Genomic DNA, 27,395 nt, shown 5'->3' with positions numbered 1-27,395 from the left:
ACCATGTCTAGAGAGCTCTCACATACACTGACCCTCAGGCTGTCTATCTGTCCATACCACCCACACTGAGGGTGCAACAGAATTGCAAAATTCCATGTTGTGTGAGGTTGGGGCAAGATGACATTTGTTGCTTCAGTGGAAGAGGGATCCCTTGTTTGATGGTTTTTTTTCCCATCATTGTATGTTCAGTCTCATCAGCCCATCTTCTTGCTAGGTTATTCATTTGCCAAAATAAGATTTAATCTCTTCTATCTTAGAGATGTGAGTGAGTCTCTTTCTCTCAGTAGCACTGTTACAAACTTGTCCTGCTGTATAGTCACGTGCGTATCTTCTTTGTTATAGAGGCTCTACACTGAAAAGTGGAACAAAGACAAGACCACCATTCACGTCATGCCTGATACTCCAGACATTTTACTTTCCAGAATAAACCAAATCACCATGAGTGATGTAAGTACATTACCAATAACAATAAACTGGGAGAGAAGGTTGGGGGGAACTAATATTTATGGAATGTCTCTTTTATATGCCAACCACTTCAAAATCAGGATTCCCATTCTAACCCAAATAACAAGTTGCTGGTGTTATTCTATTTCATCATTTAGAAACTGTACAAGGCTGGCTGGGAAGAGGAAAAGAAGAAAGGATATGACCTGAGGCCTGATGCCATCCCAATAAAGGCTGCAAAAGCCTGTAGAGACATTGCCAGTGATGTAAGTGCTTCCATTGGACTTCCTTAGGATGAGAAAATGAGAAGCAAATGAGCCAACTTCGTGTGTGTGTGTTCGTTCCTGTTTAAGAGCTTCCGTCAACCCTACCCAGCATTGCTGGAACCGTCATGGGTGGCACGTACAAGACATTTTCCTTCACCCAGTCCAAGGACCCTCTAATCATTTGTTCATTATTTGATGTAAAAAGTGACTGGGTCTTGTTAAAATAAATTGCTTTTCGAGTATTCAAATCATTTATAAGCAATTATGAGCAAGTATTGGATGCAGTCTACACATTTTACCCAAGAGACCCTTGATTAGGCTCTTTCCTGAATAAAAGATGCACCATGAGAAATTGTGCCTGTAGCCTATTCTGATGAGACAGCTGAGTGGAAAAGCTGTTTCCTAAAGCACCCTGAAACAACTTATTTATGCATCTCTCTGATTAACTCTGTGATCATTTTCTTTCCATAGACTCAAGTCTGGCAAAAAATTTGAAGTAAAAAGATTTTGTTCTGTTCCCCTATGAGCTGTAAAACTGTACACCTTTGACAAAGCTAATGGCATCTAATGAATCATATTTTGTTCTTTTCCTTCACTGACTTCATCACAATGCTTCCTTACCCATCCACAGTACAAATACAAGCAAGCCTATGAACAAGCTAAAGGGAAACACATTGGCTTCCGGAGCCTAGAGGACGACCCCAAGTTGGTGCACTTCATGCAAGTGGCCAAGATGCAGTCAGACCGGGAATACAAGAAAGCATATGAGAAATCCAAGACCTCCTTCCACACCCCAGTGGACATGTTAAGTGTGGTGGCAGCCAAGAAGTCTCAGGAAGTGGCCACCAACGCCAACTACAGGAATGTGATCCATTCCTACAACATGCTTCCTGATGCCATGAGCTTTGAATTGGCCAAAAATATGATGCAGATTCAAAGTGATGTACGTGACAGCCACATCATTTATAGAACATTTACCATGGTTAATAACGAATGACCCTAAGTGGTGACCTTTTGAAAATCCTGAAAGAAATTCATGTGTAATTTCCCATCAAGTTGCTTATTTATTACCTTAGATGGAATTTATTTCCTTTAACAAAAGGGGACAAATTCTAGAAACCACAGGCTTATTTTGTACCATTACTGCTGTGAGGATTGGTGGATGCTGGATTCAGCTAGAGCAAGTGAAAATTTGTTTCAGAGAACATGTTGAAGGAAACGTGTCACTCAAAGAGAATCAGAAGCTTCTGATAAATGAGTAAGAGGAAAGTCAGAAAGTCTGATCACTTGATAGCTCCTGCCCCTCACTCCTAAGCAGCTTTCATTCTGCTACTTCCAGGTTTGCAATTGCCTGTATTACTTGCTGATGAAACATCGAAGAGGTGGAAGCTATTGGAGCAAATGTGAGGAAGGCACAGAGTAGAGCCAAGAATTTAGCTATAGAGGCCACTTATTTGGCAGCTGGGAAAAGGGAATTTAAATTATGAACCAAAGGCAGGCTATGCCAAGCCTGGGTTTCTTTTCAGACATGTAAGTGCTGAGCTCTTCATTGCCAGGGAGGTACACAGTGCCCCTATACAGGCAACCACGGTAGAGTTGTAGAGGAAAATATCAGAACTGAGGGGACAAAAATCTAAAATTTGCATAGAGCACCAGTGAGGTTTCTGGCAGATCCAAGGGAAATCGTAACCGTGGTGGGTGATCAAAGCTTACATACAAGGAAAGAGAGAACCAGGATTCCGGTGAGTCAACCTGTCAACCAAGGGAACTTGGGAATTTTTCTAAGAAAGGCCAGCATAGTCACCTTTCTCAAGATAATAGTCACGTGATAGCTAATCTAGTGGGTATTTCATAGCATTTTTTTTTCTTATGAAGGCATTGTGGAAAACAAATCACAAAGATATTACTATTTATTTTTAATTTCTCACACAAGGAAACATAATGTTTAGGGACAAAAATCGTTGACGTTGGATATACCGTTGGTGGAAAACTGAAGTGGAACTTAGGGAATATTGAATATCCACTCACCGTTCTTGACAGCTTTGATTTCTTCTGATCCCTGAACTTTTCCTCTTTTGCAGAATCAGTACAAAGCTGATTATGCGGACTTCATGAAGGGCATTGGATGGCTCCCTCTGGGCTCCCTGGAGGCTGAGAAAAACAAGAAAGCCATGGAGATAATCAGTGAAAAGAAGTACCGCCAACACCCAGACACTTTGAAGTATTCCACTTTGATGGACTCAATGAACATGGTTTTGGCCCAGAATAATGCAAAAATTATGAATGAAGTAAGTCTATCAATAATGTAATGTTTCTTATGTTAACAGGAAAAATCCAGGCATTCTTGTATTTGGTCTACAAGTTTTGCTAATAGTTTTAGGGTTTCACAATTCCTGTTGATTCAGCTTTGAAAAAGGAACTTGTGGTTAAAAAAGATAGAAATTAGTCCTAACTTCTGGCCTCCCAAATGTTCAATGAACCACTCTGTCCAACAGACATAAGAAAATAAATTTGAATCGTTTCTTTTTGTGCAAATTTTGAAAAGAACTCGTTTGTCTAAGGTGAGGTTGAGTTAGAAGTACATGACATTGAATCAGCAGATTGTTTGCCTGACAACAGCTAGATATTGCAGCCCACCCTGCTTCCTAGCTGCATTGATGGAATCGAAGAAGACTCCTAGCTCCCGTGGCTATAGCAGCATTCTGAGCCAGAAACTTCTCTGGGCAAACCATGAGACCAGTTGTTCTCTACAAGTAGTTCCTTGGATCATTAATTATTCCAGACTTTAGAAGAGCCTTACTGTATTTTTTAAGTGTATTAGCCATGATAGATACCAAGACCACAAGTACATCAACCTTGGCCTTCTGTTTCTAAGTTATAAATAATACAATAATTGCAGCAGCATTCATTATATTGTGTGGATCATAATTTGAATGTCATTGATGAGCAAAAAAAATTATTTGGACTTTAAACAGTTGCAGAAAATGATGATCCTACTTGCACGAGAGAGAGCTATATTATGCTAAGTGTCTGAGTAAATCCCTCGGAGTCTTCTGAGAGAGAAAACTGCATTTGTCAAGATAATCAATCTCTTTGACAGGGACTTTCCTAAAAGACAAGATATGGATCTCAGTGTCCCTTTTAAGATTTAGTATTTAAACTATCACAAGCTCACATTTATTTTTTAGATGTTAAACCTTTCACTTTTTCAGTGTAATGATTTATTAATCATTTCGGAATAATGATGCCAAGATGAGAATCTTCATTCTCTTATTGCAAAGGTCTGGACATTATGGCCCAGACATGCTGTGTGTCTTCAGGCAAGGTGCATTGCTTCTCTGGGCTATGATTTTGTCAACTCTGCGATAAAAGGATTCAACGGATGATCACCAAGTGTAGTGTTTGCTATTTCTGTAATTCTCATCTTGGCATCATTTTAGTTTCTATCTTACATCCTCTCCACGATCTTGTTTGAATTAGCACCTTTTCATTTAAACTAAAAAAGTAAGATCTAGCTATTAAAAGTTCATAAGATAGTATTTATGTACAACTTTATATATATATACATATACATATATATCCGTGTGTACACACACTAAATGAGCACCTTTTAAGATAGAAGTATTTAAGATTTAAATACTAACTTCCACTTTTTTTTTCTTTTATCTTTCTAGCACCTCTACAAACAAGCATGGGAGGCTGATAAGACCAAAGTCCACATTATGCCCGATATCCCCCAGATTATCTTGGCAAAGGCAAATGCGATTAATATGAGTGATGTAAGTATAATTCTTCCTGGTTTATTTGAACCAGTACAAATTGATTCATGTCTCTCAACTATAAAAGTGAATGTTTTGAAAATAAGAGTAGGAATCCACAAATGAGAATCTTTCTCTCTCTAATCATGTTTTGCTAAGAGCTGGAGCAGACCTGTGGGTGGGACTTAGGCCCAGCAGTTAGGAATTTGAAGAGCAGTCGGATTTTGTTTGTTTAGTCTCAAACTAAGATACTTGGCAGGAAGAGAAGGGCTTGGGGGGGCCCCAAAAGAGAAAAAAAAGGAAGTGAGATTCCTAAGGCCTGGTTCCTGGAGTCTCTCTACCAAGGCTTTGAGACCGTCCTAAAGAAGGGATCTTGGGAAAAATTAAGTGGAAAAGGAAGAGGAACATTTTGAAGAATCTGGGAATTTGGGGGAAAGCTCCATAACAACAAATGTTCAACACTTAGTGTTAGAAAATGTGTGGGTTTTTTTACTTCTTTTTTTTTTTTTAACTTTCTTCCTCAACCTAACTGTTGTTGCTAGGAATCTCTAATCCTACCAGTGTTTTCTGTTTCCCTTGAATTACTCAGAGATTTGTGATTGATGACTTATTTTGGGGTTGTAGAATCCACACAGTTACAAAAATAGCAGTATCAATTGCAAAACAGTGAATTTTTCTTTTAATGTAAGAATATGGTTATTTTGTAGTCTTCTTTGACTTTTAATTGATAAAGATGTATCAGTGAGCAGCTACTGGGCTTTCTCATTTTTATAGAGCATATTTACAACCTAATAGAGACTGTTCAGTCCTTTTCTGGTGGTTTCTTAAAGATATGCTTGGGTATGTAATAGACTTTTTTCAAACACAATTTTGTTATGTATAAGAACATTTAGCCATCGAACCACCAGTGGAACATCTGAAAAATAGAAATGATGTCACAGTGCTAGTTTATTCTCTTCAAATAAGCTCAGGCTTTCCTATTTAGAAGACCATTATTCCCTTGCCTCTCTTTACAGAAACTCTACAAACTTTCTTTGGAAGAATCTAAAAAGAAAGGCTATGATCTCAGAACTGATGCAATTCCTATCAAAGCTGCCAAAGCCTCAAGAGATATTGCAAGTGATGTAAGTTTGAAGGAAAGCACTCACCTTACTGGTCCCGCCCCACCCCCCCAATTTACCAAAATAATAAGGGATGAATTTTGCAAACACTCAGTGGAAAAGATATGAGAGAAAAAGCATGCCTGCTAACAATGGCCTCCTTCTATTCTGTGAATGCCTTTTAGGCTTGCTCTTTTGTTTCCTGTTATATTTCTGAAAAAACAAAATGCTAACCACATTATGACACATATCCATGTGCTCCCTGGCTCATGAGATCTAGTGAATTTTCTTTGAACTCCATCCCCAAGGATATGGCCTACAGAAACCCAGAGCTCTCCACCAAACTTTCCTAGTGAAAGACATGGGTGGTTTTTGCTTCCTGCCTCTTAGGAATTATCCTCCTAGCAGGATATCTCATTAAATGGTGTGCTGGGGATGCTGATCTTTTGAACGTATGCTAGCTGCTTATTAATCAGAAATTTTGGCAAGCCAGATATTAAATTCTTGGTGGCTTGACACCAGGGCTTTTCCCCTCCAGAGAGCTGGTGTGCAAGCATGGCACTACCATAACATACCACCTGTATGAAACTCTTTTCTTTCATGTGGTTGTTTCTGCAAGAAATCTTCTCATAGTGACCACTGAGTGATTTGGGGGTAAGGGAGGAACACATTTCAGAGGACTCTTTCCTTAGCCACATCCCACCTCCCCATCCCATCCCCCAGTGACACGTTCTCTCTTGTATTCTATGCCTGTTCTTCATCTTTCCTACCTTTCCATCCCTCTGCCACTACTGCATTGTCCTGAAAATCTCAAACTACTTTTTCCTCTGTCCTGGAGTAATTGGACTCCCCAAGCTCCTACTCCTGAAATTGCACACTTAAACTCAAGAGAGATAGGCCGAATAAGAAGGCTTCCATGTATCAGGATCTTCCCTCTGTAGAAAGAAGTTGAGTGATAGGTAGTAAAATTTCTTCCCCATTATACCAGTATAAAAAATCTTAAAGGAAAAAGGGGCTCCACAAATATAAAACTACTCTCCAGTGATACTGTGTATGTCATAAGCTAAACCTATTCTCTGCAGCAAAAGACTGGCTGGATGATTCCTTAGGGCAGCAGGAGACTGCTTAGAACATTCTGCTTTTTTCTCTTATTTGTTGTATTGTTGTCACCTACTAAAAATCTCTAACAACAGAATTTGTATGGAAGTCAGTGTGGGGTATCATCGTAAGTTCTGGGTTCTAATCCTTAGTGACCATAGCACATCACTCACCTCTCTGGGTCTCAGCTTACTCATCTGCACAATGGGGGCAGTAATAACTTTGCTATCTACCTCACAACATATAGTTGTGAGTATCAAGTTACACAAACAAGTGTGAAAAACATGTTTTGTAAACTGTAGAATTCTACACAAGTATTGATTTTATGAAATACAGAATATTGATACTGGAATGTTTCTAGTCAAGGAAATTGCTCTAATAAACTAATTTTTTCACAGTATAAATACAAATACAATTATGAGAAGGAGAGGGGGAAGATGGTTGGTTTCCGCAGCCTTGAGGATGATCCCAAATTAGTCCATTCCATGCAAGTGGCTAAGATGCAGTCTGATCGGGAGTACAAGAAAAACTATGAGAAGACAAAGACCAGCTACCACACCCCTGCTGATATGCTCAGTGTCACGGCTGCCAAGGATGCCCAAGCCAACATCACCAACACCAACTACAAGCATTTGATTCACAAGTACATCCTCCTTCCAGATGCCATGAGTATTGAGCTAAGCAGGAATATGAATCACATACAGAGTGATGTAAGTCTCTCTTCTTCCTGGGTGGTGGTTGGATTCCTAGCATGGGAATGGAGATCAGTCTTCTATGCTATTCTTATGTGTCTGAACTGATAAAGGTAAAGTAATTGTTAAGATAAAATATAATTTTTCTCTTCTTTTTATAGAATGAATACAAGCAGGACTACAATGAGTGGTACAAAGGGCTTGGCTGGAGTCCAGCTGGTTCCCTAGAAGTGGAGAAGGCCAAGAAAGCAACTGAATATGCCAGTGATCAGAAATACCGGCAGCATCCTAGCAACTTCCAGTTTAGGAAGCTGAATGACTCCATGGACATGGTTCTTGCCAAACAGAATGCACAGACCATGAACAAGGTAGATAGCCATCCCTCTTATATAGCTGTACGCTGTCCTTCCACACGGCTCCCAGCAAGGCAGAGCTAGCAGCCTCTGGTTTGTGTTTGGGAAATTTGATTTGGGCCCACCACTTCCTGACAGTGACAGTCCCAGAGCGTGTCTCTACATTATTTTCTTCTGTCTACTTCTTTTTATTTCCCCTGAACAATCTTTCTTTCCTTCTTTCCTTTTTCCCTTTCTTTTCTTTCTTTCTTCCTTCTTCCTTTCCTTATAAAGATTGTATTTATTTATTCATGAGAGACCCAGAGAGAGAGAAGCAGAGACACAGGGAGAGGGAGAAGCAGGCTCCCTGCAGGAGCCCGATGCAGGACTCGATCCTAGGACCCTGGGATCATGACCTGAGTCAAAGGCAGACGCTCAACCACTGAGCCACCCAGGTGTCCCTTCCCCTGACCTTCTAATTGAGTTAGGAATCCTTTGTGTTTTTAAATTATTATATTAAGTACTTTTAATTAATTCTAAAAGATAGAAAATAACCAAAATACTATTTTTTATATGAGTTTGTTTTTAGTGTCTTTTCTGAGTCATATGCCACTTTAGTTACTAAACTTAATCTAATTAAAATTTAGTGCATTCAAATGCTCGGTTACATTTTTTTTCTTTCGTGTTTATTCTAAAAAGCTATTCAAATTTCAAATGTCTTTTTTTTCTCCTAACTTCCTAGCACTTGTATACCATTGACTGGAACAAAGATAAAACCAAGATTCACGTGATGCCAGACACACCAGATATTTTACAAGCCAAGCAGAATCAAGCTCAGTATAGTCAGGTAAAGCTATATAAAAATTTGGCTTGAAGCTAATTAACCTTCTTAAATGATGTAATGATAAATAACTGATGTACATGCTGAAGCAATAGAAATCAGTGACTCACACTGGCTAGCTGGAGATGCTGCAGAATATGGTGGTTAAAAGCAAGGGCTTTAGCTGTGACTCTTCTGCTCCATGGAGGCAGGCACCGTGCGTGCCTGTTTGGTTTATCTCAGTACTGCTTGTGTACTTGGCACAGAGTAGGAAATCAACAGATAATTGTTGAAAGAAAAAATTGCACCAGACAGACCTGATATGGGTTTTGGCTTTGCCATTTGTAAGTTACTTCGTATCAGGTCTAAGCCTTAGTTTCCTCATCCCTAAAATTAGGACCATAGTAGTGCTTATGAGGTTGAATTATTATGAGGACCAAATGAGAAATTTCCATGTAAGGCTCTTAACACAGGACCTGGCACATAGGAAGTTCTGGGTGATTTCCAACTGTTTTTATTATTATTCAGTTTTAACACACATGCATCCATTCAGTGAATTTCATTCATAAAGTTTAATTCATCTGTTGTACCTCATAAAAGGCATTTCAGTATCTGTTATCACTTAGATAATCAAAATTTTGTTACCTGATTTTTTTTTGTTACCAATTATTTTAACACCTGTGAGTAAAATAATGAGCATGCACTATACTTGATGGCAGGGGGAAAGTATCTGATACACTTGATATGCGCAAATTGTGTCTGATCAGAAAAGCTACTCTAAAATTGCACTGTGTATCTCACAGCTGAGACTATTCTCAGGGCCAGAAAATTGAAGCAAGATCCTATAATGCTAAGTCACTGCTCCATAAAACAGCTTGGTTTGTTTTTATACATATCTTTAAAGATAAGGTAGATGATAGAATCTGACGTCTACTCTCTGGGTAAACATTTGTTCATTTTGTAATCTGTTGGGGTTTTAATATATACTGAATATATACTAAATTATAAATTTAATTTCCAGAAACTCTATAAACTTGGATGGGAAGAAGCTCTGAAGAAAGGCTATGATCTTCCACTTGATGCAATTTCTGTGCAGGCAGCCAAAGCTTCCAGAGACATTGTTAGTGATGTAAGTACTTGTTTGGCTTATTTTGATATATTTTTTACCTGAATCAGGTATCTTAATGCTGGTAATTATTTTTACAGGTAGGCCTTGCCTTTCAAAATGTAATGCCATTCCCTTCATCTTCTCCTACCCATGCTCGTCGTTTACCGAAAATTTACTTTTCTTTCTTACCAATCCAGTATCGAAATAAGGGCTCCCTGAATAGAAGTTGAGGCAGAGGACCTATAAGACCCATTACGCTAAGATGCTATGTTTCTAGACCAAAGAAACCAGAGATTTCAGTTTTCCCTTGCTTGCCTGAAAATAATTTCCTGTTTTCTACTTGTCTATTTTAGACAAATTCAAAGTGCCAGATAATAAATCAACCTCAACACCTGATGTTGATAAATTTTTATATGCACATATTTAAAAATTAGCTGCCAGTTCTTTTTATTTAACCCATCCTTGCATCTACATAATTATAATAAATTAACTTGGGGCATAAAAAAATTCAGGAATTTTGGTTTAAGATCCAGAGAGCTTAACTTGCTGTTTTGTTACCTGGTCCCAAAGTTCATAAAACAGGGATATTTGTTCTCCAGTGGAACTTCTAGTTATGATTGGAAAGGATGGTCAATTTGGTGAATAATTTTTATAAATATTTGATAGTCTGCATTTAGATAAACATGTCATTTTGTTAATTCTAAGAATCAACCTCAAAAAATTCAGAGGACTTTGGCATTTCAGGGGGAAACACTGTCTCTTAAATTCTTTAAAATGAGATGCAGACTTGGGATGGAGAAAAAGAGTGTCTAAAGACAGAATCTGGTAATGAATTCTAAGAATATAAGGGAAGATTTCCTTTAAATCAATTTGTGGCACTCTAGAAATGTTGGAAAATTAGATGATTTATTATTACTCACTGGCTTTCAGAGTATTATTTATTAAATAAGTTCGTTCCTTATTAAAATGAATCAACATGCTGAAGAATTACAGCGATAATGATGCTTGAATGTTCCTGGGGGAGCATTTAATGTTATGTAGTCTCCATAAGGTGAAGATTATTTAGAAATTGAAGAAATAGCATCAGTGACCTCCTAACTATACATTCGATGGTACCTAATTTCTTTTTGTGTGAAACCATTAGTTAGAACCTTCTGAAATCTTCCCTTAAAATTAACTTTACATGAACTTTCCCACCATTGTGGAGATTATATCTCCTCTCAGTTTCAATTTTTTTTTTTAGATTTATTTATTTTAGAGAGAGAGGGCAAGTGGGGGAAGGAGCAGAGAGAGAAGGAGAGAGAGAATCTCAAGCAGACTCCCTGCTGAGCATGGGGCTTGATCTCACAACCATAAGATCATGACGTGAGCTGAAATCAAGACCTGGATGCTTAACTGACTGAATCACCCAGCTGCCCCTCAAGTGGTTTTTATATTCTATAAAATTAAGGAAATTAGAGATATTTTTATGATTACTTAATTTAATAAATTAGAATAATAGAATTTAGTTAGACAACAACATAAAGTCTATTTAATATGGTCTCCCACTCAGTGTCCTGCCTTCTCTCCATCTCCAACAGGTAATCATCTGTCTGTGAACACTGACACGTATAAGAATTTTTGTGCCCTTCAGAACAGGTCATTTCCTTGTTGGACCATCTCTCATTGTCATTATATAGTTCCCTATTTTGAACTTGAATATGTTGTCGATCAACTCTAGGTCTGTGTTCTGGAACATCACAAAGTAGCTTATTTCTTCTTCCACCTGATATCTCTACACATTACAATTTTTTAACTTACTCTCCTTTGGTTTTAGTTCTATAAGCCCTTTAATATTTTGAATATTCACTATTTAAAAAAAATCCTTCACTCTACTTGTGATTTTTTTCAGTGCAGCTCTCAAAATAGTACCCCAAAACTTAGCGTTTTCCTGTCACAAAAGGTCAGGTCAGAGTAAATGAGCTTCTGACTTTTGTCTGTACCCCTAAAGAATCTATAACACTACTTTTATAAGCAATTTTGTCAGATTGCCCATATTGAGCTTCTTTCTAGTCAACCTAAACTCCTGAGTATTTTTATTTTTTTAAAGATTTATTTATTTATTTATTTATTTATTTATTTATTTATTTATTTATTTATTTATTTATTTATTTATTTATGAGAGAGAGAGAGAGAGAGGCAGAGATACAGGAAGAGGGAGAAGCAGGCTCCATGCCGGGAGCCTGATGCGGGACTCGATCCCGGGACTCCAGGATCGTGCCCTGGGCCAAAGGCAGGCACCAAACCGCTGAGCCACCCAGGGATCCCCACTCCTGAGTATTTTTAATATATGTAACTGTGAAGCTGGGAGGTCAAGAGAGATTAGAACATAAATCCATGAAGAATAATGTACACTGGGCATCTGGCAGCACATAAATGCTATTATTACTATCATTATTAATTGTTACTATTATGACTGTCCTCCAGTACTAATACAGTGTTTTCCTAATTGAATCTAAATACAGGATTTTACTTTTCTTAAATTTATATAGTTCGTTTAGACTCATCTTGGCAATATGTTCAGATCTTGTGGAATTCTCTTTCTACTCTAACAAATTTAGCTATTAATAGCTATGTGTACATGCAGAAATGGATCCTGAACAGGTTAAGTTTATAGGACATAATGGTATGGGACACCACAAAACTCCTACTCCATTAATAAATTTATACAATGAGGCTTGCTCATCGAGTGTTGAATCTTATTTTTTTGTCATTCAGCCCATACTTTCTGATCACTCCCATAAGGCTATCACAAGAGCTGTACCAAATGTTACCCTAAGGTCAGCATACCCAATGTGTAGTACATTGTGGCATATATTTTTATCTCTAATTAGAATTTTTTCTCATAACCTCTCAATAATCAACTACATTACATTTTTTTGGAAGCCTCTATGTAAGTTCTTACATTTCCTGCTAAGTTAATATGGACATCCCTTTTCTCATCTTGGTTTTGGGAAACAAACATGCTAACAATGCAAGTTGAGCTTTTAATTGTTGTTGAGCTTCACTTGATCTCTGTTTATGTTAATAAAAGAACTGATTCCTTCGACTGCAGTTTAAATACAAACAAGGCTACCGCAAACAACTTGGCCACCATATTGGATTCCGGAATCTGCAAGATGACCCAAAGCTTGTGCTGTCCATGAATGTAGCCAAAATGCAGAGTGAAAGAGAATACAAGAAGGACTTTGAGAAGTGGAAGACTAAGTTCAGCAGCCCAGTGGACATGTTAGGAGTGGTGCTGGCCAAGAAATGTCAGGCCTTAGTCAGTGATGTGGACTATAAGAATTACCTGCATCAATGGACATGCCTGCCTGACCAGAATGATGTTATTCAAGCTAAAAAAGTTTATCAACTGCAGAGTGAGGTCAGTTTCTATTTCATTGAATAGCTTATATATTACCATTTGAGTAACCATTTAGTCACAAAGAGGAATTATTATTGAATATCTAAAAGGCATCTGTTTGTACTATGTAGAATCACGTGAGGCAAGGGTTGAAATGAGGGTGGGGTTTTGATGGAGTGCTTTGTCTTTTCACAGAATTTGTATAAGTCTGACCTTGAGTGGCTGAGAGGCATAGGATGGAGTCCCCTGGGTTCTTTGGAAGCAGAAAAGAACAAGCGGGCCTCAGAAATCATCAGTGAGAAGAAGTACCGTCAGCCTCCAGACAGATACAAATTCACCAGCATTCCTGATGCCATGGACATAGTTCTGGCAAAGACAAATGCCAAAAATAGGAGTGATGTGAGTAACTCTTTATAAATAAATAGAAAAATTATAGTGCCTAATACCCGGTAGGTGCTCCATATCATTTGCTTAATTAATTAGTAGAATAGTGTAGCATTGTATCATACAGCATAGCACATTACAGTATAATGTGTAATGTTGGTTGCTTCATTTGAATTAGTAGAATAGTGTAGCATTGTGTCATACAGCATAGCACATTACAGTATAATGTGTAATATTGGTTGCTTCATTTAAATTATCAACTCAACTACCCTATCCTGGATCATGTAAAATGGGTTAATATCAATTTCTGTCACCTAAAGCTTTCTTATTTACTTATTTTCTTTTTTTTTGTTTATTTTTTTTATTTATAAATTAATTTTTATTGGTGTTCAATTTACCAACATACAGAATAACACCCAGTGCTCATCCCGTCAAGTGTCCCCCTCCGTGCCCGTCACCCATTCACACCCACCCCCCGCCCTCCTCCCCTTCCACCACCCCTAGTTCGTTTCCCAGAGTTAGGAGTCTTTATGTTCTGTGTCCCTTTCTGATATCTCCCACTTATTTTCTACCTATTTATCCACCCACTCATCCATCCTGCAAATGAGAAATTTTTAAGCATGTTTTTTTTTTCTTTTGAAACTTGAATGCATTAAAGACCCAAATTTTGTGTTGGGATAAAGTGTATGAGAGGGCAGTATTTGGAGTATTTTGCACAGGCAAAGTGGAAATGTGATATAGAGTGTATTTTCTGCCAATTGAATATAATGAATTTAGCTTAGCCAAATCAAGACAAGTAATAATACTATACATACACATACATGTTTGCACACGTGTGTGTGTGTGTGTGTGTATCCCATCTTCAACTTACTTTTCTCTCCACTGATAGCAGCGTCTGGCATGTAACTCTAAATATTTATTGAATGAAATAAACGAAAGATAGCAGTGTAGAGTAATTCTATGCAAAGAGAAAGATTACTCATCATTATTCAGTGAGAACCATAACCCTGAAAACTATAGAAAGTTGATTATGTGCACTGAGATTCTGGAACTGATAAGAAAGGTTTAATTGATATAATAATTGTTTGGGTCTTAGAAAGATCTGACTACTTATGCTATATATTTTACACATATCATATATATTAGTTTTATTATAAAGCTCATAACCAGCTTAGAGTAAGCATTTGATAAATTGTAGCGCCTCTCTTCCCAATCAACCCCACACAGACTTCTCACAATTTTTATATCCAAAATTTATAATAAATGCTGACCCATCATTTTTATTATAAATATTCAAGTTTTCATTTCTTTTGTTTGTTTTTACCATGGTAATTTGAATCCAACAGGCTGGCTAATAAAGCAGCAGATTTATGCAAAATATCTCCCCCTTTGGAATCCAAATTTCTTTTCTATGAAACAGAGCTATTTACAGAGCTCTGAACTAGTAATGTAGGCAAGAGAAAAACCCTCAATCACGAAATTTATCAATGTTAAAAATGCCTCCTGACAAACCTTTTCAGTAGTATGTCCTGGTTATGGAAATGCTGAGATACAGATCCCCTTAGGCCTCGGAAGAGGGCTACTTAGATCCTTGAGCCTGCTGTTTTTCCTTTAAATAATAAACCAATACATCGATCTCAGTGTAAACAAATATTAGTATTTTCTGTTTTTCAGGGATGGAGGGGCACAGGGTTGTGGTAAAAATGACACATGCCATGGAAGTAATGGTCCAATTTAGTGGTTCTCAACCAGGGACAATTTTGTCCCACAGGGGACATTTGGCAACACCTAGAGACCTTTGCAGTTGTCACAACTTGAGGGTGGCATGCTACTGGCATCTAGTGGATAGAAGTCAGGGGTGCTGCTAAACTTTCCAGAAACATACAGGACAGTGCCCCTACAACCAAGAATCCTCCAGTATATAACACCAGTAGTGCTGAGGTTGAGAATCTCTGATCTTCATAAGAAAGGTTAGTACAGAACCAGGATGAATGTATGTGGAAATCACAAGCCTTGCTTTGTTTTGGTCCTGAAGGTCTTAGCTTCTCTGAGTTATGTGAACTGTAGTTAACATGTTCAGGAGGGAGAAAAGCACCAACCCCTGTACACCACGCTGCATGCCTCAAGGAGGAATTGACAAGTCCAAGGAACCAAAGAGACTTCTAAAATTTTTTATATTTAAATAATTTCAGGCATACAGAAGTTACCAAAATAGTACAAATAATTTATACATATGTATACACACAACAAATATATAAATATAATTATGTATATGTATATCTTCATCCCAGTTCCCCAATTGTTAGCATTAGTCACATTTGCTTTTTTCCTTCTCTATTTTTTGTTTCATATATATGTAAGTTGCTGCAGGTTTGCCTCTCCCGAAATATTTCAGTGTACATCTCCTGAAAACAAGAATATTCTCTTATGAAACCACAGTGTAATGATCAAAATCAGGAAATTAATGTTGAAACACTGCTGTAGAATTTATTCAGTTCTACACTAATGCCCTTTATACAAAATAAAAACTATTTTCTGGTCCAGAATCCAATCCAAGATCACACACTGTATTTGGTTTTCATATCTGTAGTCTCCTTTAATGTGGGCTGGCTCTTCACTATTCCTTTGTCTTCCAAGTCCTTGACATTTGGGAAGAGCACAGGCCAGGTATTTTGTAGAATCTCCCTCAGTTTGGGTCTATTGTTTCCTTATGATTAGAGTCAAGTTTTGTACTTGTAGCAGGACATCATGTGTTGGTTGTATCCTCCTCCATATGTCATATCAAGTGGTATATGATTTCAGTTCATTCCATTATTGATCATTTTAAGTTTTTATTACTTGGTTAAAATGGTATTGCGAGGTTCCTCCATTGTCAAATTACTGTTTTATCTTATGTAATTGATAATATTCTCTGACAATGTTTTTCATCAGACTTTCACCCCCTCGTTTTAGTAAACCAATGAGATTTTTGTTTGGGTCATCTTGTCTTCTGTTGAAGAAAAACAGGATGGCTCTGGGACATATAAGAGATTTTGATAAATTCCATACAAAATTCTCTTGGAATTTGTAATCCACCCAAGGTATTATAAAATATATCTATAAATGCATAGGGAATGCGACTCCCTGATTTCTAGATACACCTCAAATATGTCATTTTTTGAGAAGGGAAGGGCCATCTCCTGCTTAAGCACTAAGGGGAACTTTTAAATTCAGATGGAGAACTTCTCTATTTGATGATCATGACAAGACTCTGATTACCGGGATTGACTTCTAATGGGCAGGGTTTTTGTAACCTTAAAAATGTAATCCATACGTTCTATTTTGAAAGGCAGTTATATCCCAGACAAGTAAAAAAAAATAAACTACCTACGTTCTGCTTATATTAACTGCTTATGTTAAGAAGAATTCATCAGTTAAGATGAATTCATCACTTCCGATGAATTCAGTAATCCTGTTTGAAGTTAATGATGTCATTCACTAATCTAGCAAAACACTGAAAAGCTCTTATTTCTCATTTTAGAGACTTTATAGAGAAGCTTGGGACAAGGACAAGACTCAAATCCACATCATGCCTGATACACCTGACATTATTCTGGCTAAAGCAAATTTAATTAATACAAGTGATGTAAGTATCCAAATTCAGCATGTATTTCAGAAAGCTTTTAATTGCTTCTAAGGCAGTGAATTTATTTGGAAGTAAATTTTGCAGGTGTGAATGAGTTTAATTAATAAACTACATGTGACTTAGATTCCTTATTTAGTCATTTTTAGCTTGAGTATCAAAATAATTGGCATTCCCTGCCTCAGGTAGAGTTGGGAGTCTGCTGTCGTTCCTTGTAGTCCTTTATCCACACACACCATCATAACATCATGGTTTATATTGCTCTCCCCTATGTGGATGGGAGCTTCTCAGGATCAGACAGTTTGTCTTGGGCCTGCAGTGCTTAGCTAGTAGAGTGCCCAGCACGCATGGAATTCAATAAAATTTCAAATGAATGAGCATAAAAAAACCCATGCAGATTTTTTTGTTTTTAGATTCTTTTTTTAAAAAGATTTTATTTATTTATTTATCCATGAAAGAGAGAGGCAGAGACACAGGCAGAGGGAGAAGCAGGCTCCCCATGGGGAGCCTGATGCCGGACTTGATCCCCAGACCCAGGATCACGCCCTGAGCCGAAGGCAGATGCTCAACTGCTGTACCACCCCGGACGTCCCCTATTTTTATTTTTATTGTCATCATAGCATCATCACCTGAAATCTGTAGATATAAAAATTAAATATTTTTAAGGTAAATTTCAAACTCTAATAGAAAGACTTCAGTGTTACATAATGTATTAGAATAATGCCACAAATGACTAAAATATAAACACATTCCAAGATCAATGGGCATTTTAAACAGTCTCGTTTCTGGATAAAGTACATTAAATTGCATTTTCAATTATTTCATTATGTAACAAATCTGAAGAAATAAATTATTTCACTTAAGCTTTTAAATTCAACAATTAAAATTTCCTCCAAAAAATCTTAGATTTAAAAAAATTATTGAAGGATTTATGTTTCTTATCTACAGATGTGGATCCTATTATGGACATCCCTATGTTATGAAATAGACAATTTTACAACATGTTAGCTACGTGGAAGAAACAGCCCATTAGGCATAATTTTTCCCCATAAAAGGCATTGCTCTTTTCTAACAAAAACTTCTAATGAAACACTCAAAGTTAATTGGAAAACAGCACCTAAATGATATTTTATCATTTCTCTATCAATTTACTTCTGCCTCATTCTAATAAGTATTTGGGAAGAGCTGAAATTTAATTTTGTTGATTTGGGTAATCGAAGAGCTTTAAAGTTTGAAATAGGATCATTAGCAATCAATGGGCATAATTTCCAATTACATCTGACTATTCTAGAGCAGATACTATTTTCAGGGACTCTTAAAATATTTAGCACATTGCATTCATTATGCTGCAGTTGTTTATGGAAAACAGTTTTTCACAAAGTTATCTTCATCTCTTAACAGAAAATCTATCGAATGGGTTACGAAGAATTGAAGAAAAAAGGTTATGATCTTCCCCTTGATGCCATACCAATCAAAGCGGCAAAAGCATCCCGAGAAATTGCCAGTGAAGTAAGACTTTATCCGCTATTTATATTGATTTGATTGCAATTTGTCACTTCAAAGCAGTTTCAATTTAACCTTAAATTGAATAAAATTTTCCAAGGCATAACAAATCAAAACAGAGTGAAATGACCCCAAAGATGTAATGTGGGATGAGGATAAACTCAAGGTATTTGTAGCTGTAGCTAGCATTCGTATGAAATGTATTATGTATGAAATTTGTACCTGGAGTTAGTTTTAAATCTTTCCTATCAAAAAAATTAAATTTGTGGCTCTCTAGGCTTTGAGAAATATGGGGAGTTAATGTGCTTTGCAATTGCAACATGAGTTGATCTTGAAAGGAACAAGACATATTTTTTTCCTTCAGTACAAGTACAAGGAAGGCTTTCGGAAGCAGCTTGGCCACCACATCGGAGCCCGAAACATTGAGGATGACCCCAAGATGATGTGGTCCATGCATGTGGCCAAGATCCAGAGTGACAGGGAGTACAAGAAGGACTTCGAGAAGTGGAAGACCAAGTTCAGCAGCCCCGTGGACATGCTGGACTTGGTCCTGGCCAAGAAGTGCCAGACCTTAGTCAGTGACATAGACTATAAGAACTACCTGCACCAGTGGACGTGCCTACCTGACCAAAATGATGTCACCCATGCTCGACATGCCTACGATCTCCAGAGTGATGTGAGTCTAAGATTTTCCTTTGGCCAACTAAACACCATGTCTGCTTTTCTAAGAAGCAAATTTTCCCTAAAGTAACCAGAGTTGAGTTTACACTACTGAATTCTATGTCCCTAAATTAGTGCCCATGCCCTATCCAGTCCCCCGAATATCTGGAGGCACCATTATCCCCACAGAGAAAGAGCAAAGTCCCGATTGCTTTGATGAAAGCTTCTAATATGCTGATCTAGAAGAGTTGGGCCATTCTCAATGTGCTGCTATTTAAAATGTTTTCTAAAATAAAAGGTTTTCCAACATATGCTTCTAATTTAAATGTTCATCAATTCACAACACATACCAAAATTTGTAAATTTCCCAAGAATTCAAGCATTAAAATACACAGTATAGTAAAATATATAATGCATAATTTTATTTCTTTAGGGGGATATCATTATGCTTATGTTAAGTGGTTTGTCACCTATAATTTCAGAATTTGTACAAGTCTGACCTTCAGTGGCTAAGAGGCATTGGCTGGTTACCTAGTGGCTCCCTTGAGGATGAGAAGAACAAGAGAGCTACCCAGATTTTGAGTGATCACGTTTACCGTCAGCACCCAGATAAATTCAAGTTTTCTAGCCTTATGGACTCCATCCCAATGGTTTTGGCAAAAAACAATGCTATTACCATGAACCATGTAAGTCTTGTCTTTACTTGAAGGGAGGTACTTATGTATGTGTATATGTATATGTGTGTAAACATGGACAGCTATTTCTATAAAAAGAAAAATCTATATAATTCTTTTGCTTGGTATTAAAGTGTTTTTTTTTAAAGATTTATTTATTCAGAGAGGGGGGTGCAGAGACACAGACAGAGGGAGAAGCAGGCTCCATGCAGGAAGCCTGACATGGGACTCGATCCCAGGTCTCCAGGATCATGACCTAAGCTGCAGGCGGTGCTAAACCGCTGCGCCACCGGGGCTGCCCTTAAAGTGTTTTTTTAAGTAAGGGCTGTGCTCTTACTGATATGAGACCTCTAGACCTGAAGGTGTCACAAATACAGAGCAGGCTATATTCTCATTAAGAACCAGATTATTAAAAAAAAAAAAAGAACCAGATTATTTTTATGTGTCTATTCATTACTCATTACTAGCCTGTATTAATCACTTCTTTGTTTGTTTTAGCGCCTTTATACAGAGGCTTGGGATAAAGATAAAACCACTGTCCACATTATGCCAGATACCCCTGAAGTTTTACTAGCTAAACAAAACAAAATAAATTACAGTGAGGTAAGCAGTATATTCGTGGTGCATGATATATTTTACTTACACTGCACTTTATAAATGAAACTTAGGATAATTTATGTCTATTTCAGAAACTATATAAACTTGGCCTAGAAGAAGCCAAGAAGAAAGGCTATGATATGCGGCTGGATGCCATTCCCATCAGGGCAGCCAAGGCCTCCAGAGACATTGCAAGTGAAGTAAGTGCGCCTAAAAAGTTCTTTGGCTCAAAGATTTCTTTCTGTCTCCTGGTTATATAGCACGGCAAGAAAGCCATGAGGTTAAAGTTCTTGCTCACAGTCTTTTTTCTAAGTAAATAGTTTAAAATAATGGTAATAAAATTCTCAACACAAAACTATGGTTGAGTCCATAATAACATGCATTTCGAAATATTGGCCATTTCCTGCTGAATGAAAGCACTGGATACTTGACTATAGCTCAGACATCCTTTGGGCTTTTCCACATGATATATTCTTACATACAATTGAACCCATTGTAGGATTCCTTCAAAACTAACCCGTGCCTTATGAGCCAGGGAACCTACAAGGGCTTAATGAATAGGACATGTTATTCATAGTCCAAGCATCCACATGTACTATATGATTGTTTCTGCATCTGGTGATTGGTTGCCAATATTTATCTTTTTTAAGTGATGGCTTTGCTTACATTTCTAGGAACTTTTATCCTTCTATTTTATTAGTCCATGAAGTCAAAAATATATTTTCATTTTCAAAATATGAGAAGTAACCATCATAATTTAAAAATAAATGGTCAACAGTCACAGAAACGTTAAAAGTATTAACATATACCAATATAATGTGTAAGACCTGCCATTAAAATTCATATTTGTAGAAAATATTTAGGGACACAGAAGAATGCTTATATAATACTTAGAAAAAGCAGGTCCTATTTTATTTTTTTTTTTTTCAGGTCCTATTTTATTTTGTCACACACACTATAAAAAGCAGTTATATGGTGGTTATCACTGAATAATAGAATAATGTCTTTAGTTTTTGTATACATATATATTCTTTATTTTTTAAGTGGTTTGCAAAGTACACATATTTATATACAGGAGAAAATTAGTGTATTTTTAATGAATAGAAAAATTGGGACCTTGTAGTTTCTTTTTACTAAAAGCTAAAAGAGTTGATTATCAGTATCTTTCTTCTTCTAGTACAAGTACAAAGAAGGCTATCGTAAGCAGCTTGGCCATCACATTGGGGCCCGAGCGATACATGATGACCCCAAGATGATGTGGTCCATGCATGTGGCCAAGGTCCAGAGTGACAGGGAGTACAAGAAGGACTTCGAGAAGTGGAAGACTAAGTTCAGCAGCCCCGTGGACATGCTGGACTTGGTCCTGGCCAAGAAGTGCCAGACCTTAGTCAGTGACATAGACTATAAGAACTACCTGCACCAATGGACGTGCCTGCCTGACCAGAACGATGTCATCCACGCTCGGCAGGCCTACGACCTCCAGAGCGATGTGAGTATGTGAGGATCATGATGGCATGCAAAGGTAGGAAATCAGTGAACTAATTCCTCTTGGAGAAGGTAGCAATAGGTGGCACCAAGCTTATCAGCCCCTGCGAGGTAGGAATGGCATTTCTTCTTTCCTTGGGAGTATTAATTAACTTTCCAGGCCAGAAAGGAATATTGTCTCATATACTGCCTGTCCATCAAACTGTGTTTTTAAGAGTGTTTTTTGTTTCATATCTTTTAAATGAAACGTTTTCCTAATGCAGAGATAAATATTTATTGACTATTTGTCTCAACAGAATATGTACAAGTCAGATCTGCAGTGGTTGAGAGGCATCGGCTGGGTTCCTATTGGCTCTTTGGATGTGGAAAAATGCAAAAGGGCAACTGAAATTTTGAGTGATAAAATCTATCGCCAGCCTCCAGACAAATTCAAATTTACCAGTGTGACTGATTCTTTGGAACAAGTGTTAGCCAAGAATAATGCCATCACCATGAACAAGGTGAGGCTTCAAAATTCAGAGAACCATGGTAGGACAGCCAAATCAAAAAGAAGCATAATCAAAGAAAGAAAGAAAGCGTTGAGCAACAAAAGACATCTATCTACCCATATCTATCTATGTGTCGCTTATATTTAATATTTACTTCAGTAATTATTTCATAGTCTTGCTACAATGGTATATTTTAATGGAAAATCATCTTTGCATATAAAAGATACTCTCAATTTCCTTTTGTTAACATACACTTCAGATTATCATAAGGTACTAAATATGTTTTATGAACTAATTACTTGAAGATGTGTCTACCATACATAATGTGGATAAAATGTATAACCTTTTGTTATTTGTTTATAAAATTTTGGTGGCCCTGAAATTCTTATTAATTATAAAACTGAATTTTTTTTCTGATGACATGTTATATATTCTTTGATAGCGTTTATACACAGAAGCCTGGGACAAAGACAAGACCCAGGTCCACATCATGCCAGACACACCAGAAATTATGTTGGCAAGAATGAACAAAATCAACTACAGTGAGGTAGGAGCAGATGCTAATTCTATGAAGTTTGCATGCCATTTCTTATTTCAGCTAATCTGTCCAAGGTGATGTAAGACTACATAACAACTTCATAGAGAATCTTTTCTTCTTGCTCCATGTGACTAGTAACTCGTGCATTTCTCAATCCTCATCCTAAACATCAAACTTTAATTCAAATTATCACTTATGAAGTGAAAGATATGTGAACTCTAATGATTTAAGTGGTAATCATAAGATGGATCAGACCTTTTTCTTTTAGCAATTTTTTAAGTTAGGAAATTAGCAATAGAATAATCTTCTATTAGTGTCTTCTCCTTATGCTGTATTGCTGTGCTAGATATATTTTCCATATGTGATTTTTTTCAAATTGTGGTTTAAAGTCATGATTTAAGATTTTTTAATGTATAAAATTAAGTCAAGGACTAAAATTACAGTATTATCAGTAAGACAGAAAAAGAGAGAGAGAGGACCCCTCCAGGGTATGCAATAGCAAGCCCATTCCTTCTCACTTTCTGTGAGCATCAGGCCGTGTACCCCCATGTCAGAACCATGAATGGTTAGGCGGAAAGGTCAGCCTCTCTTCTAGTGCAAGCATCCCCACCCAACAGGTTGTCATCCTACCTTTGTGTTCTCATTCACAAGGAGTTTAAATCAGCCCATTTCTGGAAAATTCCATGAGAAGATGCTTCTGATATAGAGTTCTCTCTGCAGACTTACATAGTCCTCTGAGGCAGTGCAAAACCAGTCTCTGCCAACTCTGGAGATGAGGGTAGCTACTGTGGTGCCTCCCCTGCCTTCTCATCCCAGCATCTCTTTCTGAGCCAGACAATCCCCAGTTCCTGGCCATTCGTCACATGACCTCCCTGCTAGAATATGACCCTCCAAACCAAACAAAATCCTGCAAGTGTAGAATACAGTTGACATCTTTCCTCTTCTGGACATACGACCTCCCATTTCGGCACTCAGTGCCTCAGAGCACATGGGCAGCTCTGTCGCCGCTGGGAGACATGGAACTTAGGATCACCTCAAACCCTAAGACATTTTACATGGGCTTAAGCTAGGTTTCCTCTCTCCTGCATTTATACATTTGGCAGCTTAAATTCAGTTTAAAATCCTGATGATGAAGAAAAAAAATTGTTTAAAATCAGCTCAAGGATCCCTGGGTGGCTCAGCGGTTGAGCGTCTGCCTTTGGCTCAGGGCATGATCCTGGGGTCCTGGGATCGAGTCCTGCATCAAGGCCTGCTTCTTCCTCTGCCTGTGTGTGTGTGTCTCTCTGTGTGTGTTTCTCATGAATAAAAAAAATAAAATCTTTAAAAAATATATTAAAATCAGTTCAAAGAGTAACCTTTATTTCTACAATTTCTTCTTCCTAGATAGATTAAGCCTATTTAACTGTGTGGAGATTTTTGTGAACCTGATTTTTCTGTCAGTTGGTATATTAGTTATTTCTCCCAGCTTTGTGCTACCAGCAAAGAAAATATCATTTCTTTGAAAGTATAAGTCAACAGCATATCACTCTCATATAACTAGAGAATTTAGATGAGCCACCATCTTAAGTTTGGCGAGTGCAAACTATAATTTTAGCACTCCCATAACTCTTAATTGTCCTTAAACACAAAAATCAAGTCCCACTTGCAAAGCTAAAAGGAGTTAATTTTTTAGCTAAACCTCTATAATATAGATCCTGTATATTTATAGGAAAGCATGGACTGTGTATGGAGGAATTTCAGGAGACAAAGAGCCTATCTGACCACTCAGCAGTTCTGGAATTCTGGACTGTATTTGCTGCAAAAGCTCAAATACTGTAATTGGTTCAAAGAGACCCAGGGATAATGCCCTGAACTGAGGTTCTAACCTGCCTGGTCTGTGTTCTCTGTCTCTCAGCTTAGTTCAGTGCTTTTGTATTTTTTTTTCTTCTTTTTGGATAGGAAGGTAAAATGCAAGTTTGATTATGTCACTCTTCCTCAAAGATTATTATTGGTTTCCTATTTCCTGTGAAATTAAACAAAATTGTTCAGCAACAAGACTTTGGTCCATCTCCAGATTCTTTTCAGTTCTTTCCTGCCACTTGTCCTTGGCACTGCTCCCCTCTTCCTTTGACACACCTGTACCTTCACTCCCTTGTGGTTTGATTCATGCAACTCCCTCAGGCCTTGACTGCCATTGCAGTCTACTGAAACCATACTAATCACTCACGGTCCAGGGCAAAAATTAGTCCCTCTACACAAACTCTCATGATTCTTAATTCATAATTACTGCTTCCCAGAGCTCTTGGTTAATAATATGATTAAACCACCTCTCGTGGTTTGACTTTTTGGTAGCTTAGTCTGTAGGTCACCAGTCTTTTTGTCAATTCCCTTAGGAACCTTGACAATGGAAGACATCTCATACTCATCTTTGATTTCCAAGTACCCAGCCCAATCACAGCACACAGTCAGTGCAGAATAAATGTGGATTGAATTAGCTTCCATGATCAACAGTTAATCAAGTCTTTCCCTCTTATCCACATTTTGTCACGGTAGACCCTTGTGTTTCAACTTAATATTTTAGTTCTCTTCAAAACTTATTCATAGTTATAACTAAAAATCTTGAAACAGTGGATAATACCTATGTTTATTTTTTTATTTTTTCTTTTTTTAGATTTTTATTTATTCATGAGAGAGACACAGAGAGAGGCGCAGAGATATAGGCAGAGAAGCAGGCTTCATGCAGGGAGCCTGATGTGGGACTCCATCCTGGGACTCCAGGATCACGCCCTGAACCAAAGGCAGATGCTCAACTGCTGAGCCACCCAGCTGTCCCAATACCTATGTTTAGTTAGTTCAACCTAATTGTTAAAAACAAAGCTGCAATGTTCTCTATATGCATCATTTTTAAGTCTTCAGCAAACAGTGCAAAGGCTTAGAACTCTGAGTGAGATTATTATAGGCACCCTACCTGTGTTGAACTTAGTGAATTATCTTAGTCCCCTGTGGGTTTTTGGATATGAATGTCAACATCTATGTATATTTACATATTTTCTGCCCAAACTTAGAGTCTGTATAAACTCGCCCATGAAGAAGCAAAGAAGAGAGGCTATGACCTGCGAGTTGATGCCATCCCAATCGTGGCTGCCAAGGCCTCCAGGGACATCGCCAGTGATGTGAGTTCCGGTGTCACCCCAAATATATAATCAGGCTGATGTGACGTTTTCACTGAACTAAATCTTCAAAAAGAACTTTCCTCACCCTTTGGAAATATGTCCTAATGTATTTATGTGGGATTTTTCAAAAATCTAGAAAAATGTTTTTCGATGTTCATGCAAGGGGTTTATAACCTTTAGGGCACAGGATCTTCAATGAAAACTGACCCACCAAAAACAGAGAAAGATACATTCACATGGAAATGTTTAGAGCACATCTGTAGTGTTGGAGATAGAGTAATCATCAAAATGCTTCTAGAAAGTAGAATGTACAATATTCACAAAATTAATGACACTTGCTATTATAATTCATCTAAGATTATGAAAAGAAGGCAGTGGATCAGTATGAGAGGTGGCTACTAGCCCAAGATTGTACCCTTAATAACAGCTCCTGGCTCTCTAACACAGAAGATTCTTGAGGAACAGAACACTGCTCTAAAAATCAAGGGCCTAATATTTGGGAATATGGTAACACTGCCCTTTATATTGTGTTAGTGACTCAGTTTATATATGTTGGACCTTCCCTACAAATGGCTTTATGTCAACAATTATAAAAAAGAATCATAACTAGAAAGTATTGAGAATTCTGTGCTAAGAGCTTGACATGTGTTATACTTCATAATTATCCTAGGATGTAAGTGTTGTCATTATCCCTGTTTTATGGATAGCTTAAGCAACTTATCTAAAATCAAACTCTTTGCATCTGGTAGAATTGAAACTCCAGACAACCTCATTCCTTCCCACTGTACCATATTGCCTCCCGATGACCCATCTGTACTTTTCATACTTAGTTATCTTTGAGACTAGAGGCATGTATTTTGAATAACTGGCTCAGATCCCAAGACAACATCATTGGACATAGAATAGTAAAAACATTCTTGGTTTGTGCAGGTGTAGAACCCATGAGTTTTTTGGAGCGTGCTCTACCCAATCGGACTGCTATGTCAGTTTTAGTAGTAAAATAATACCAGTATTATGTTGGTATACTAATAGTATGCTATTAGTTCATAGTAGTATAATAACTAGTATACTAATACTAAACAAGATCCTTGACCCTAGAGTACTACATCCTTACAGGAACCAGACATTCATTTTATGACTTATTAAACATGCCATGTCACCAAGTACATCTCTTTCCTGACCTACTTTTAGTACCTAAAATTCATTTCTCCAGATTCCTATGTTCAAACAGCCTCTCCCTATTGTGGACAACACTTTCCTCCAGAATTATTCCTGATCACTAGGCCAAA

The 27,395-nt window shown here is 37.5% G+C and overlaps 1 protein-coding gene across 21 annotated transcripts in view; it reads left to right on the top strand.

Moving 5' to 3' along the window:
- LOC129495594 (nebulin-like) overlaps nucleotides 1-27,395 on the top strand; it is a 201,565-nt gene that overhangs the window by 58,802 nt on the left and 115,368 nt on the right. For all 21 annotated transcript variants that reach the window (XM_055303241.1, XM_055303247.1, XM_055303246.1 and 18 more), the window contains exons 43-64: nucleotides 343-447; nucleotides 603-710; nucleotides 1,342-1,653; nucleotides 2,792-2,998; nucleotides 4,385-4,489; nucleotides 5,485-5,592; nucleotides 7,065-7,376; nucleotides 7,520-7,726; nucleotides 8,433-8,537; nucleotides 9,532-9,639; nucleotides 12,713-13,024; nucleotides 13,199-13,402; nucleotides 16,908-17,012; nucleotides 18,411-18,518; nucleotides 18,877-19,188; nucleotides 19,655-19,858; nucleotides 20,345-20,449; nucleotides 20,536-20,643; nucleotides 21,621-21,932; nucleotides 22,225-22,428; nucleotides 22,859-22,963; nucleotides 25,999-26,106. In XM_055303241.1, coding sequence (XP_055159216.1) covers nucleotides 343-447; nucleotides 603-710; nucleotides 1,342-1,653; nucleotides 2,792-2,998; nucleotides 4,385-4,489; nucleotides 5,485-5,592; nucleotides 7,065-7,376; nucleotides 7,520-7,726; nucleotides 8,433-8,537; nucleotides 9,532-9,639; nucleotides 12,713-13,024; nucleotides 13,199-13,402; nucleotides 16,908-17,012; nucleotides 18,411-18,518; nucleotides 18,877-19,188; nucleotides 19,655-19,858; nucleotides 20,345-20,449; nucleotides 20,536-20,643; nucleotides 21,621-21,932; nucleotides 22,225-22,428; nucleotides 22,859-22,963; nucleotides 25,999-26,106 — 3,864 coding nt within the window. The remainder of the gene's footprint in view (nucleotides 1-342; nucleotides 448-602; nucleotides 711-1,341; nucleotides 1,654-2,791; nucleotides 2,999-4,384; nucleotides 4,490-5,484; nucleotides 5,593-7,064; nucleotides 7,377-7,519; nucleotides 7,727-8,432; nucleotides 8,538-9,531; nucleotides 9,640-12,712; nucleotides 13,025-13,198; nucleotides 13,403-16,907; nucleotides 17,013-18,410; nucleotides 18,519-18,876; nucleotides 19,189-19,654; nucleotides 19,859-20,344; nucleotides 20,450-20,535; nucleotides 20,644-21,620; nucleotides 21,933-22,224; nucleotides 22,429-22,858; nucleotides 22,964-25,998; nucleotides 26,107-27,395) is intronic.

This window comes from Nyctereutes procyonoides, unplaced genomic scaffold, assembly GCF_905146905.1.
Source record: "Nyctereutes procyonoides isolate TBG_1078 unplaced genomic scaffold, NYPRO_anot_genome, whole genome shotgun sequence".
Lineage (NCBI taxonomy): Eukaryota > Metazoa > Chordata > Mammalia > Carnivora > Canidae > Nyctereutes > Nyctereutes procyonoides.
The sequence above is the reverse complement of the archived record's forward strand: the minus strand, read 5'-3'. Positions and strand labels throughout refer to the sequence as shown.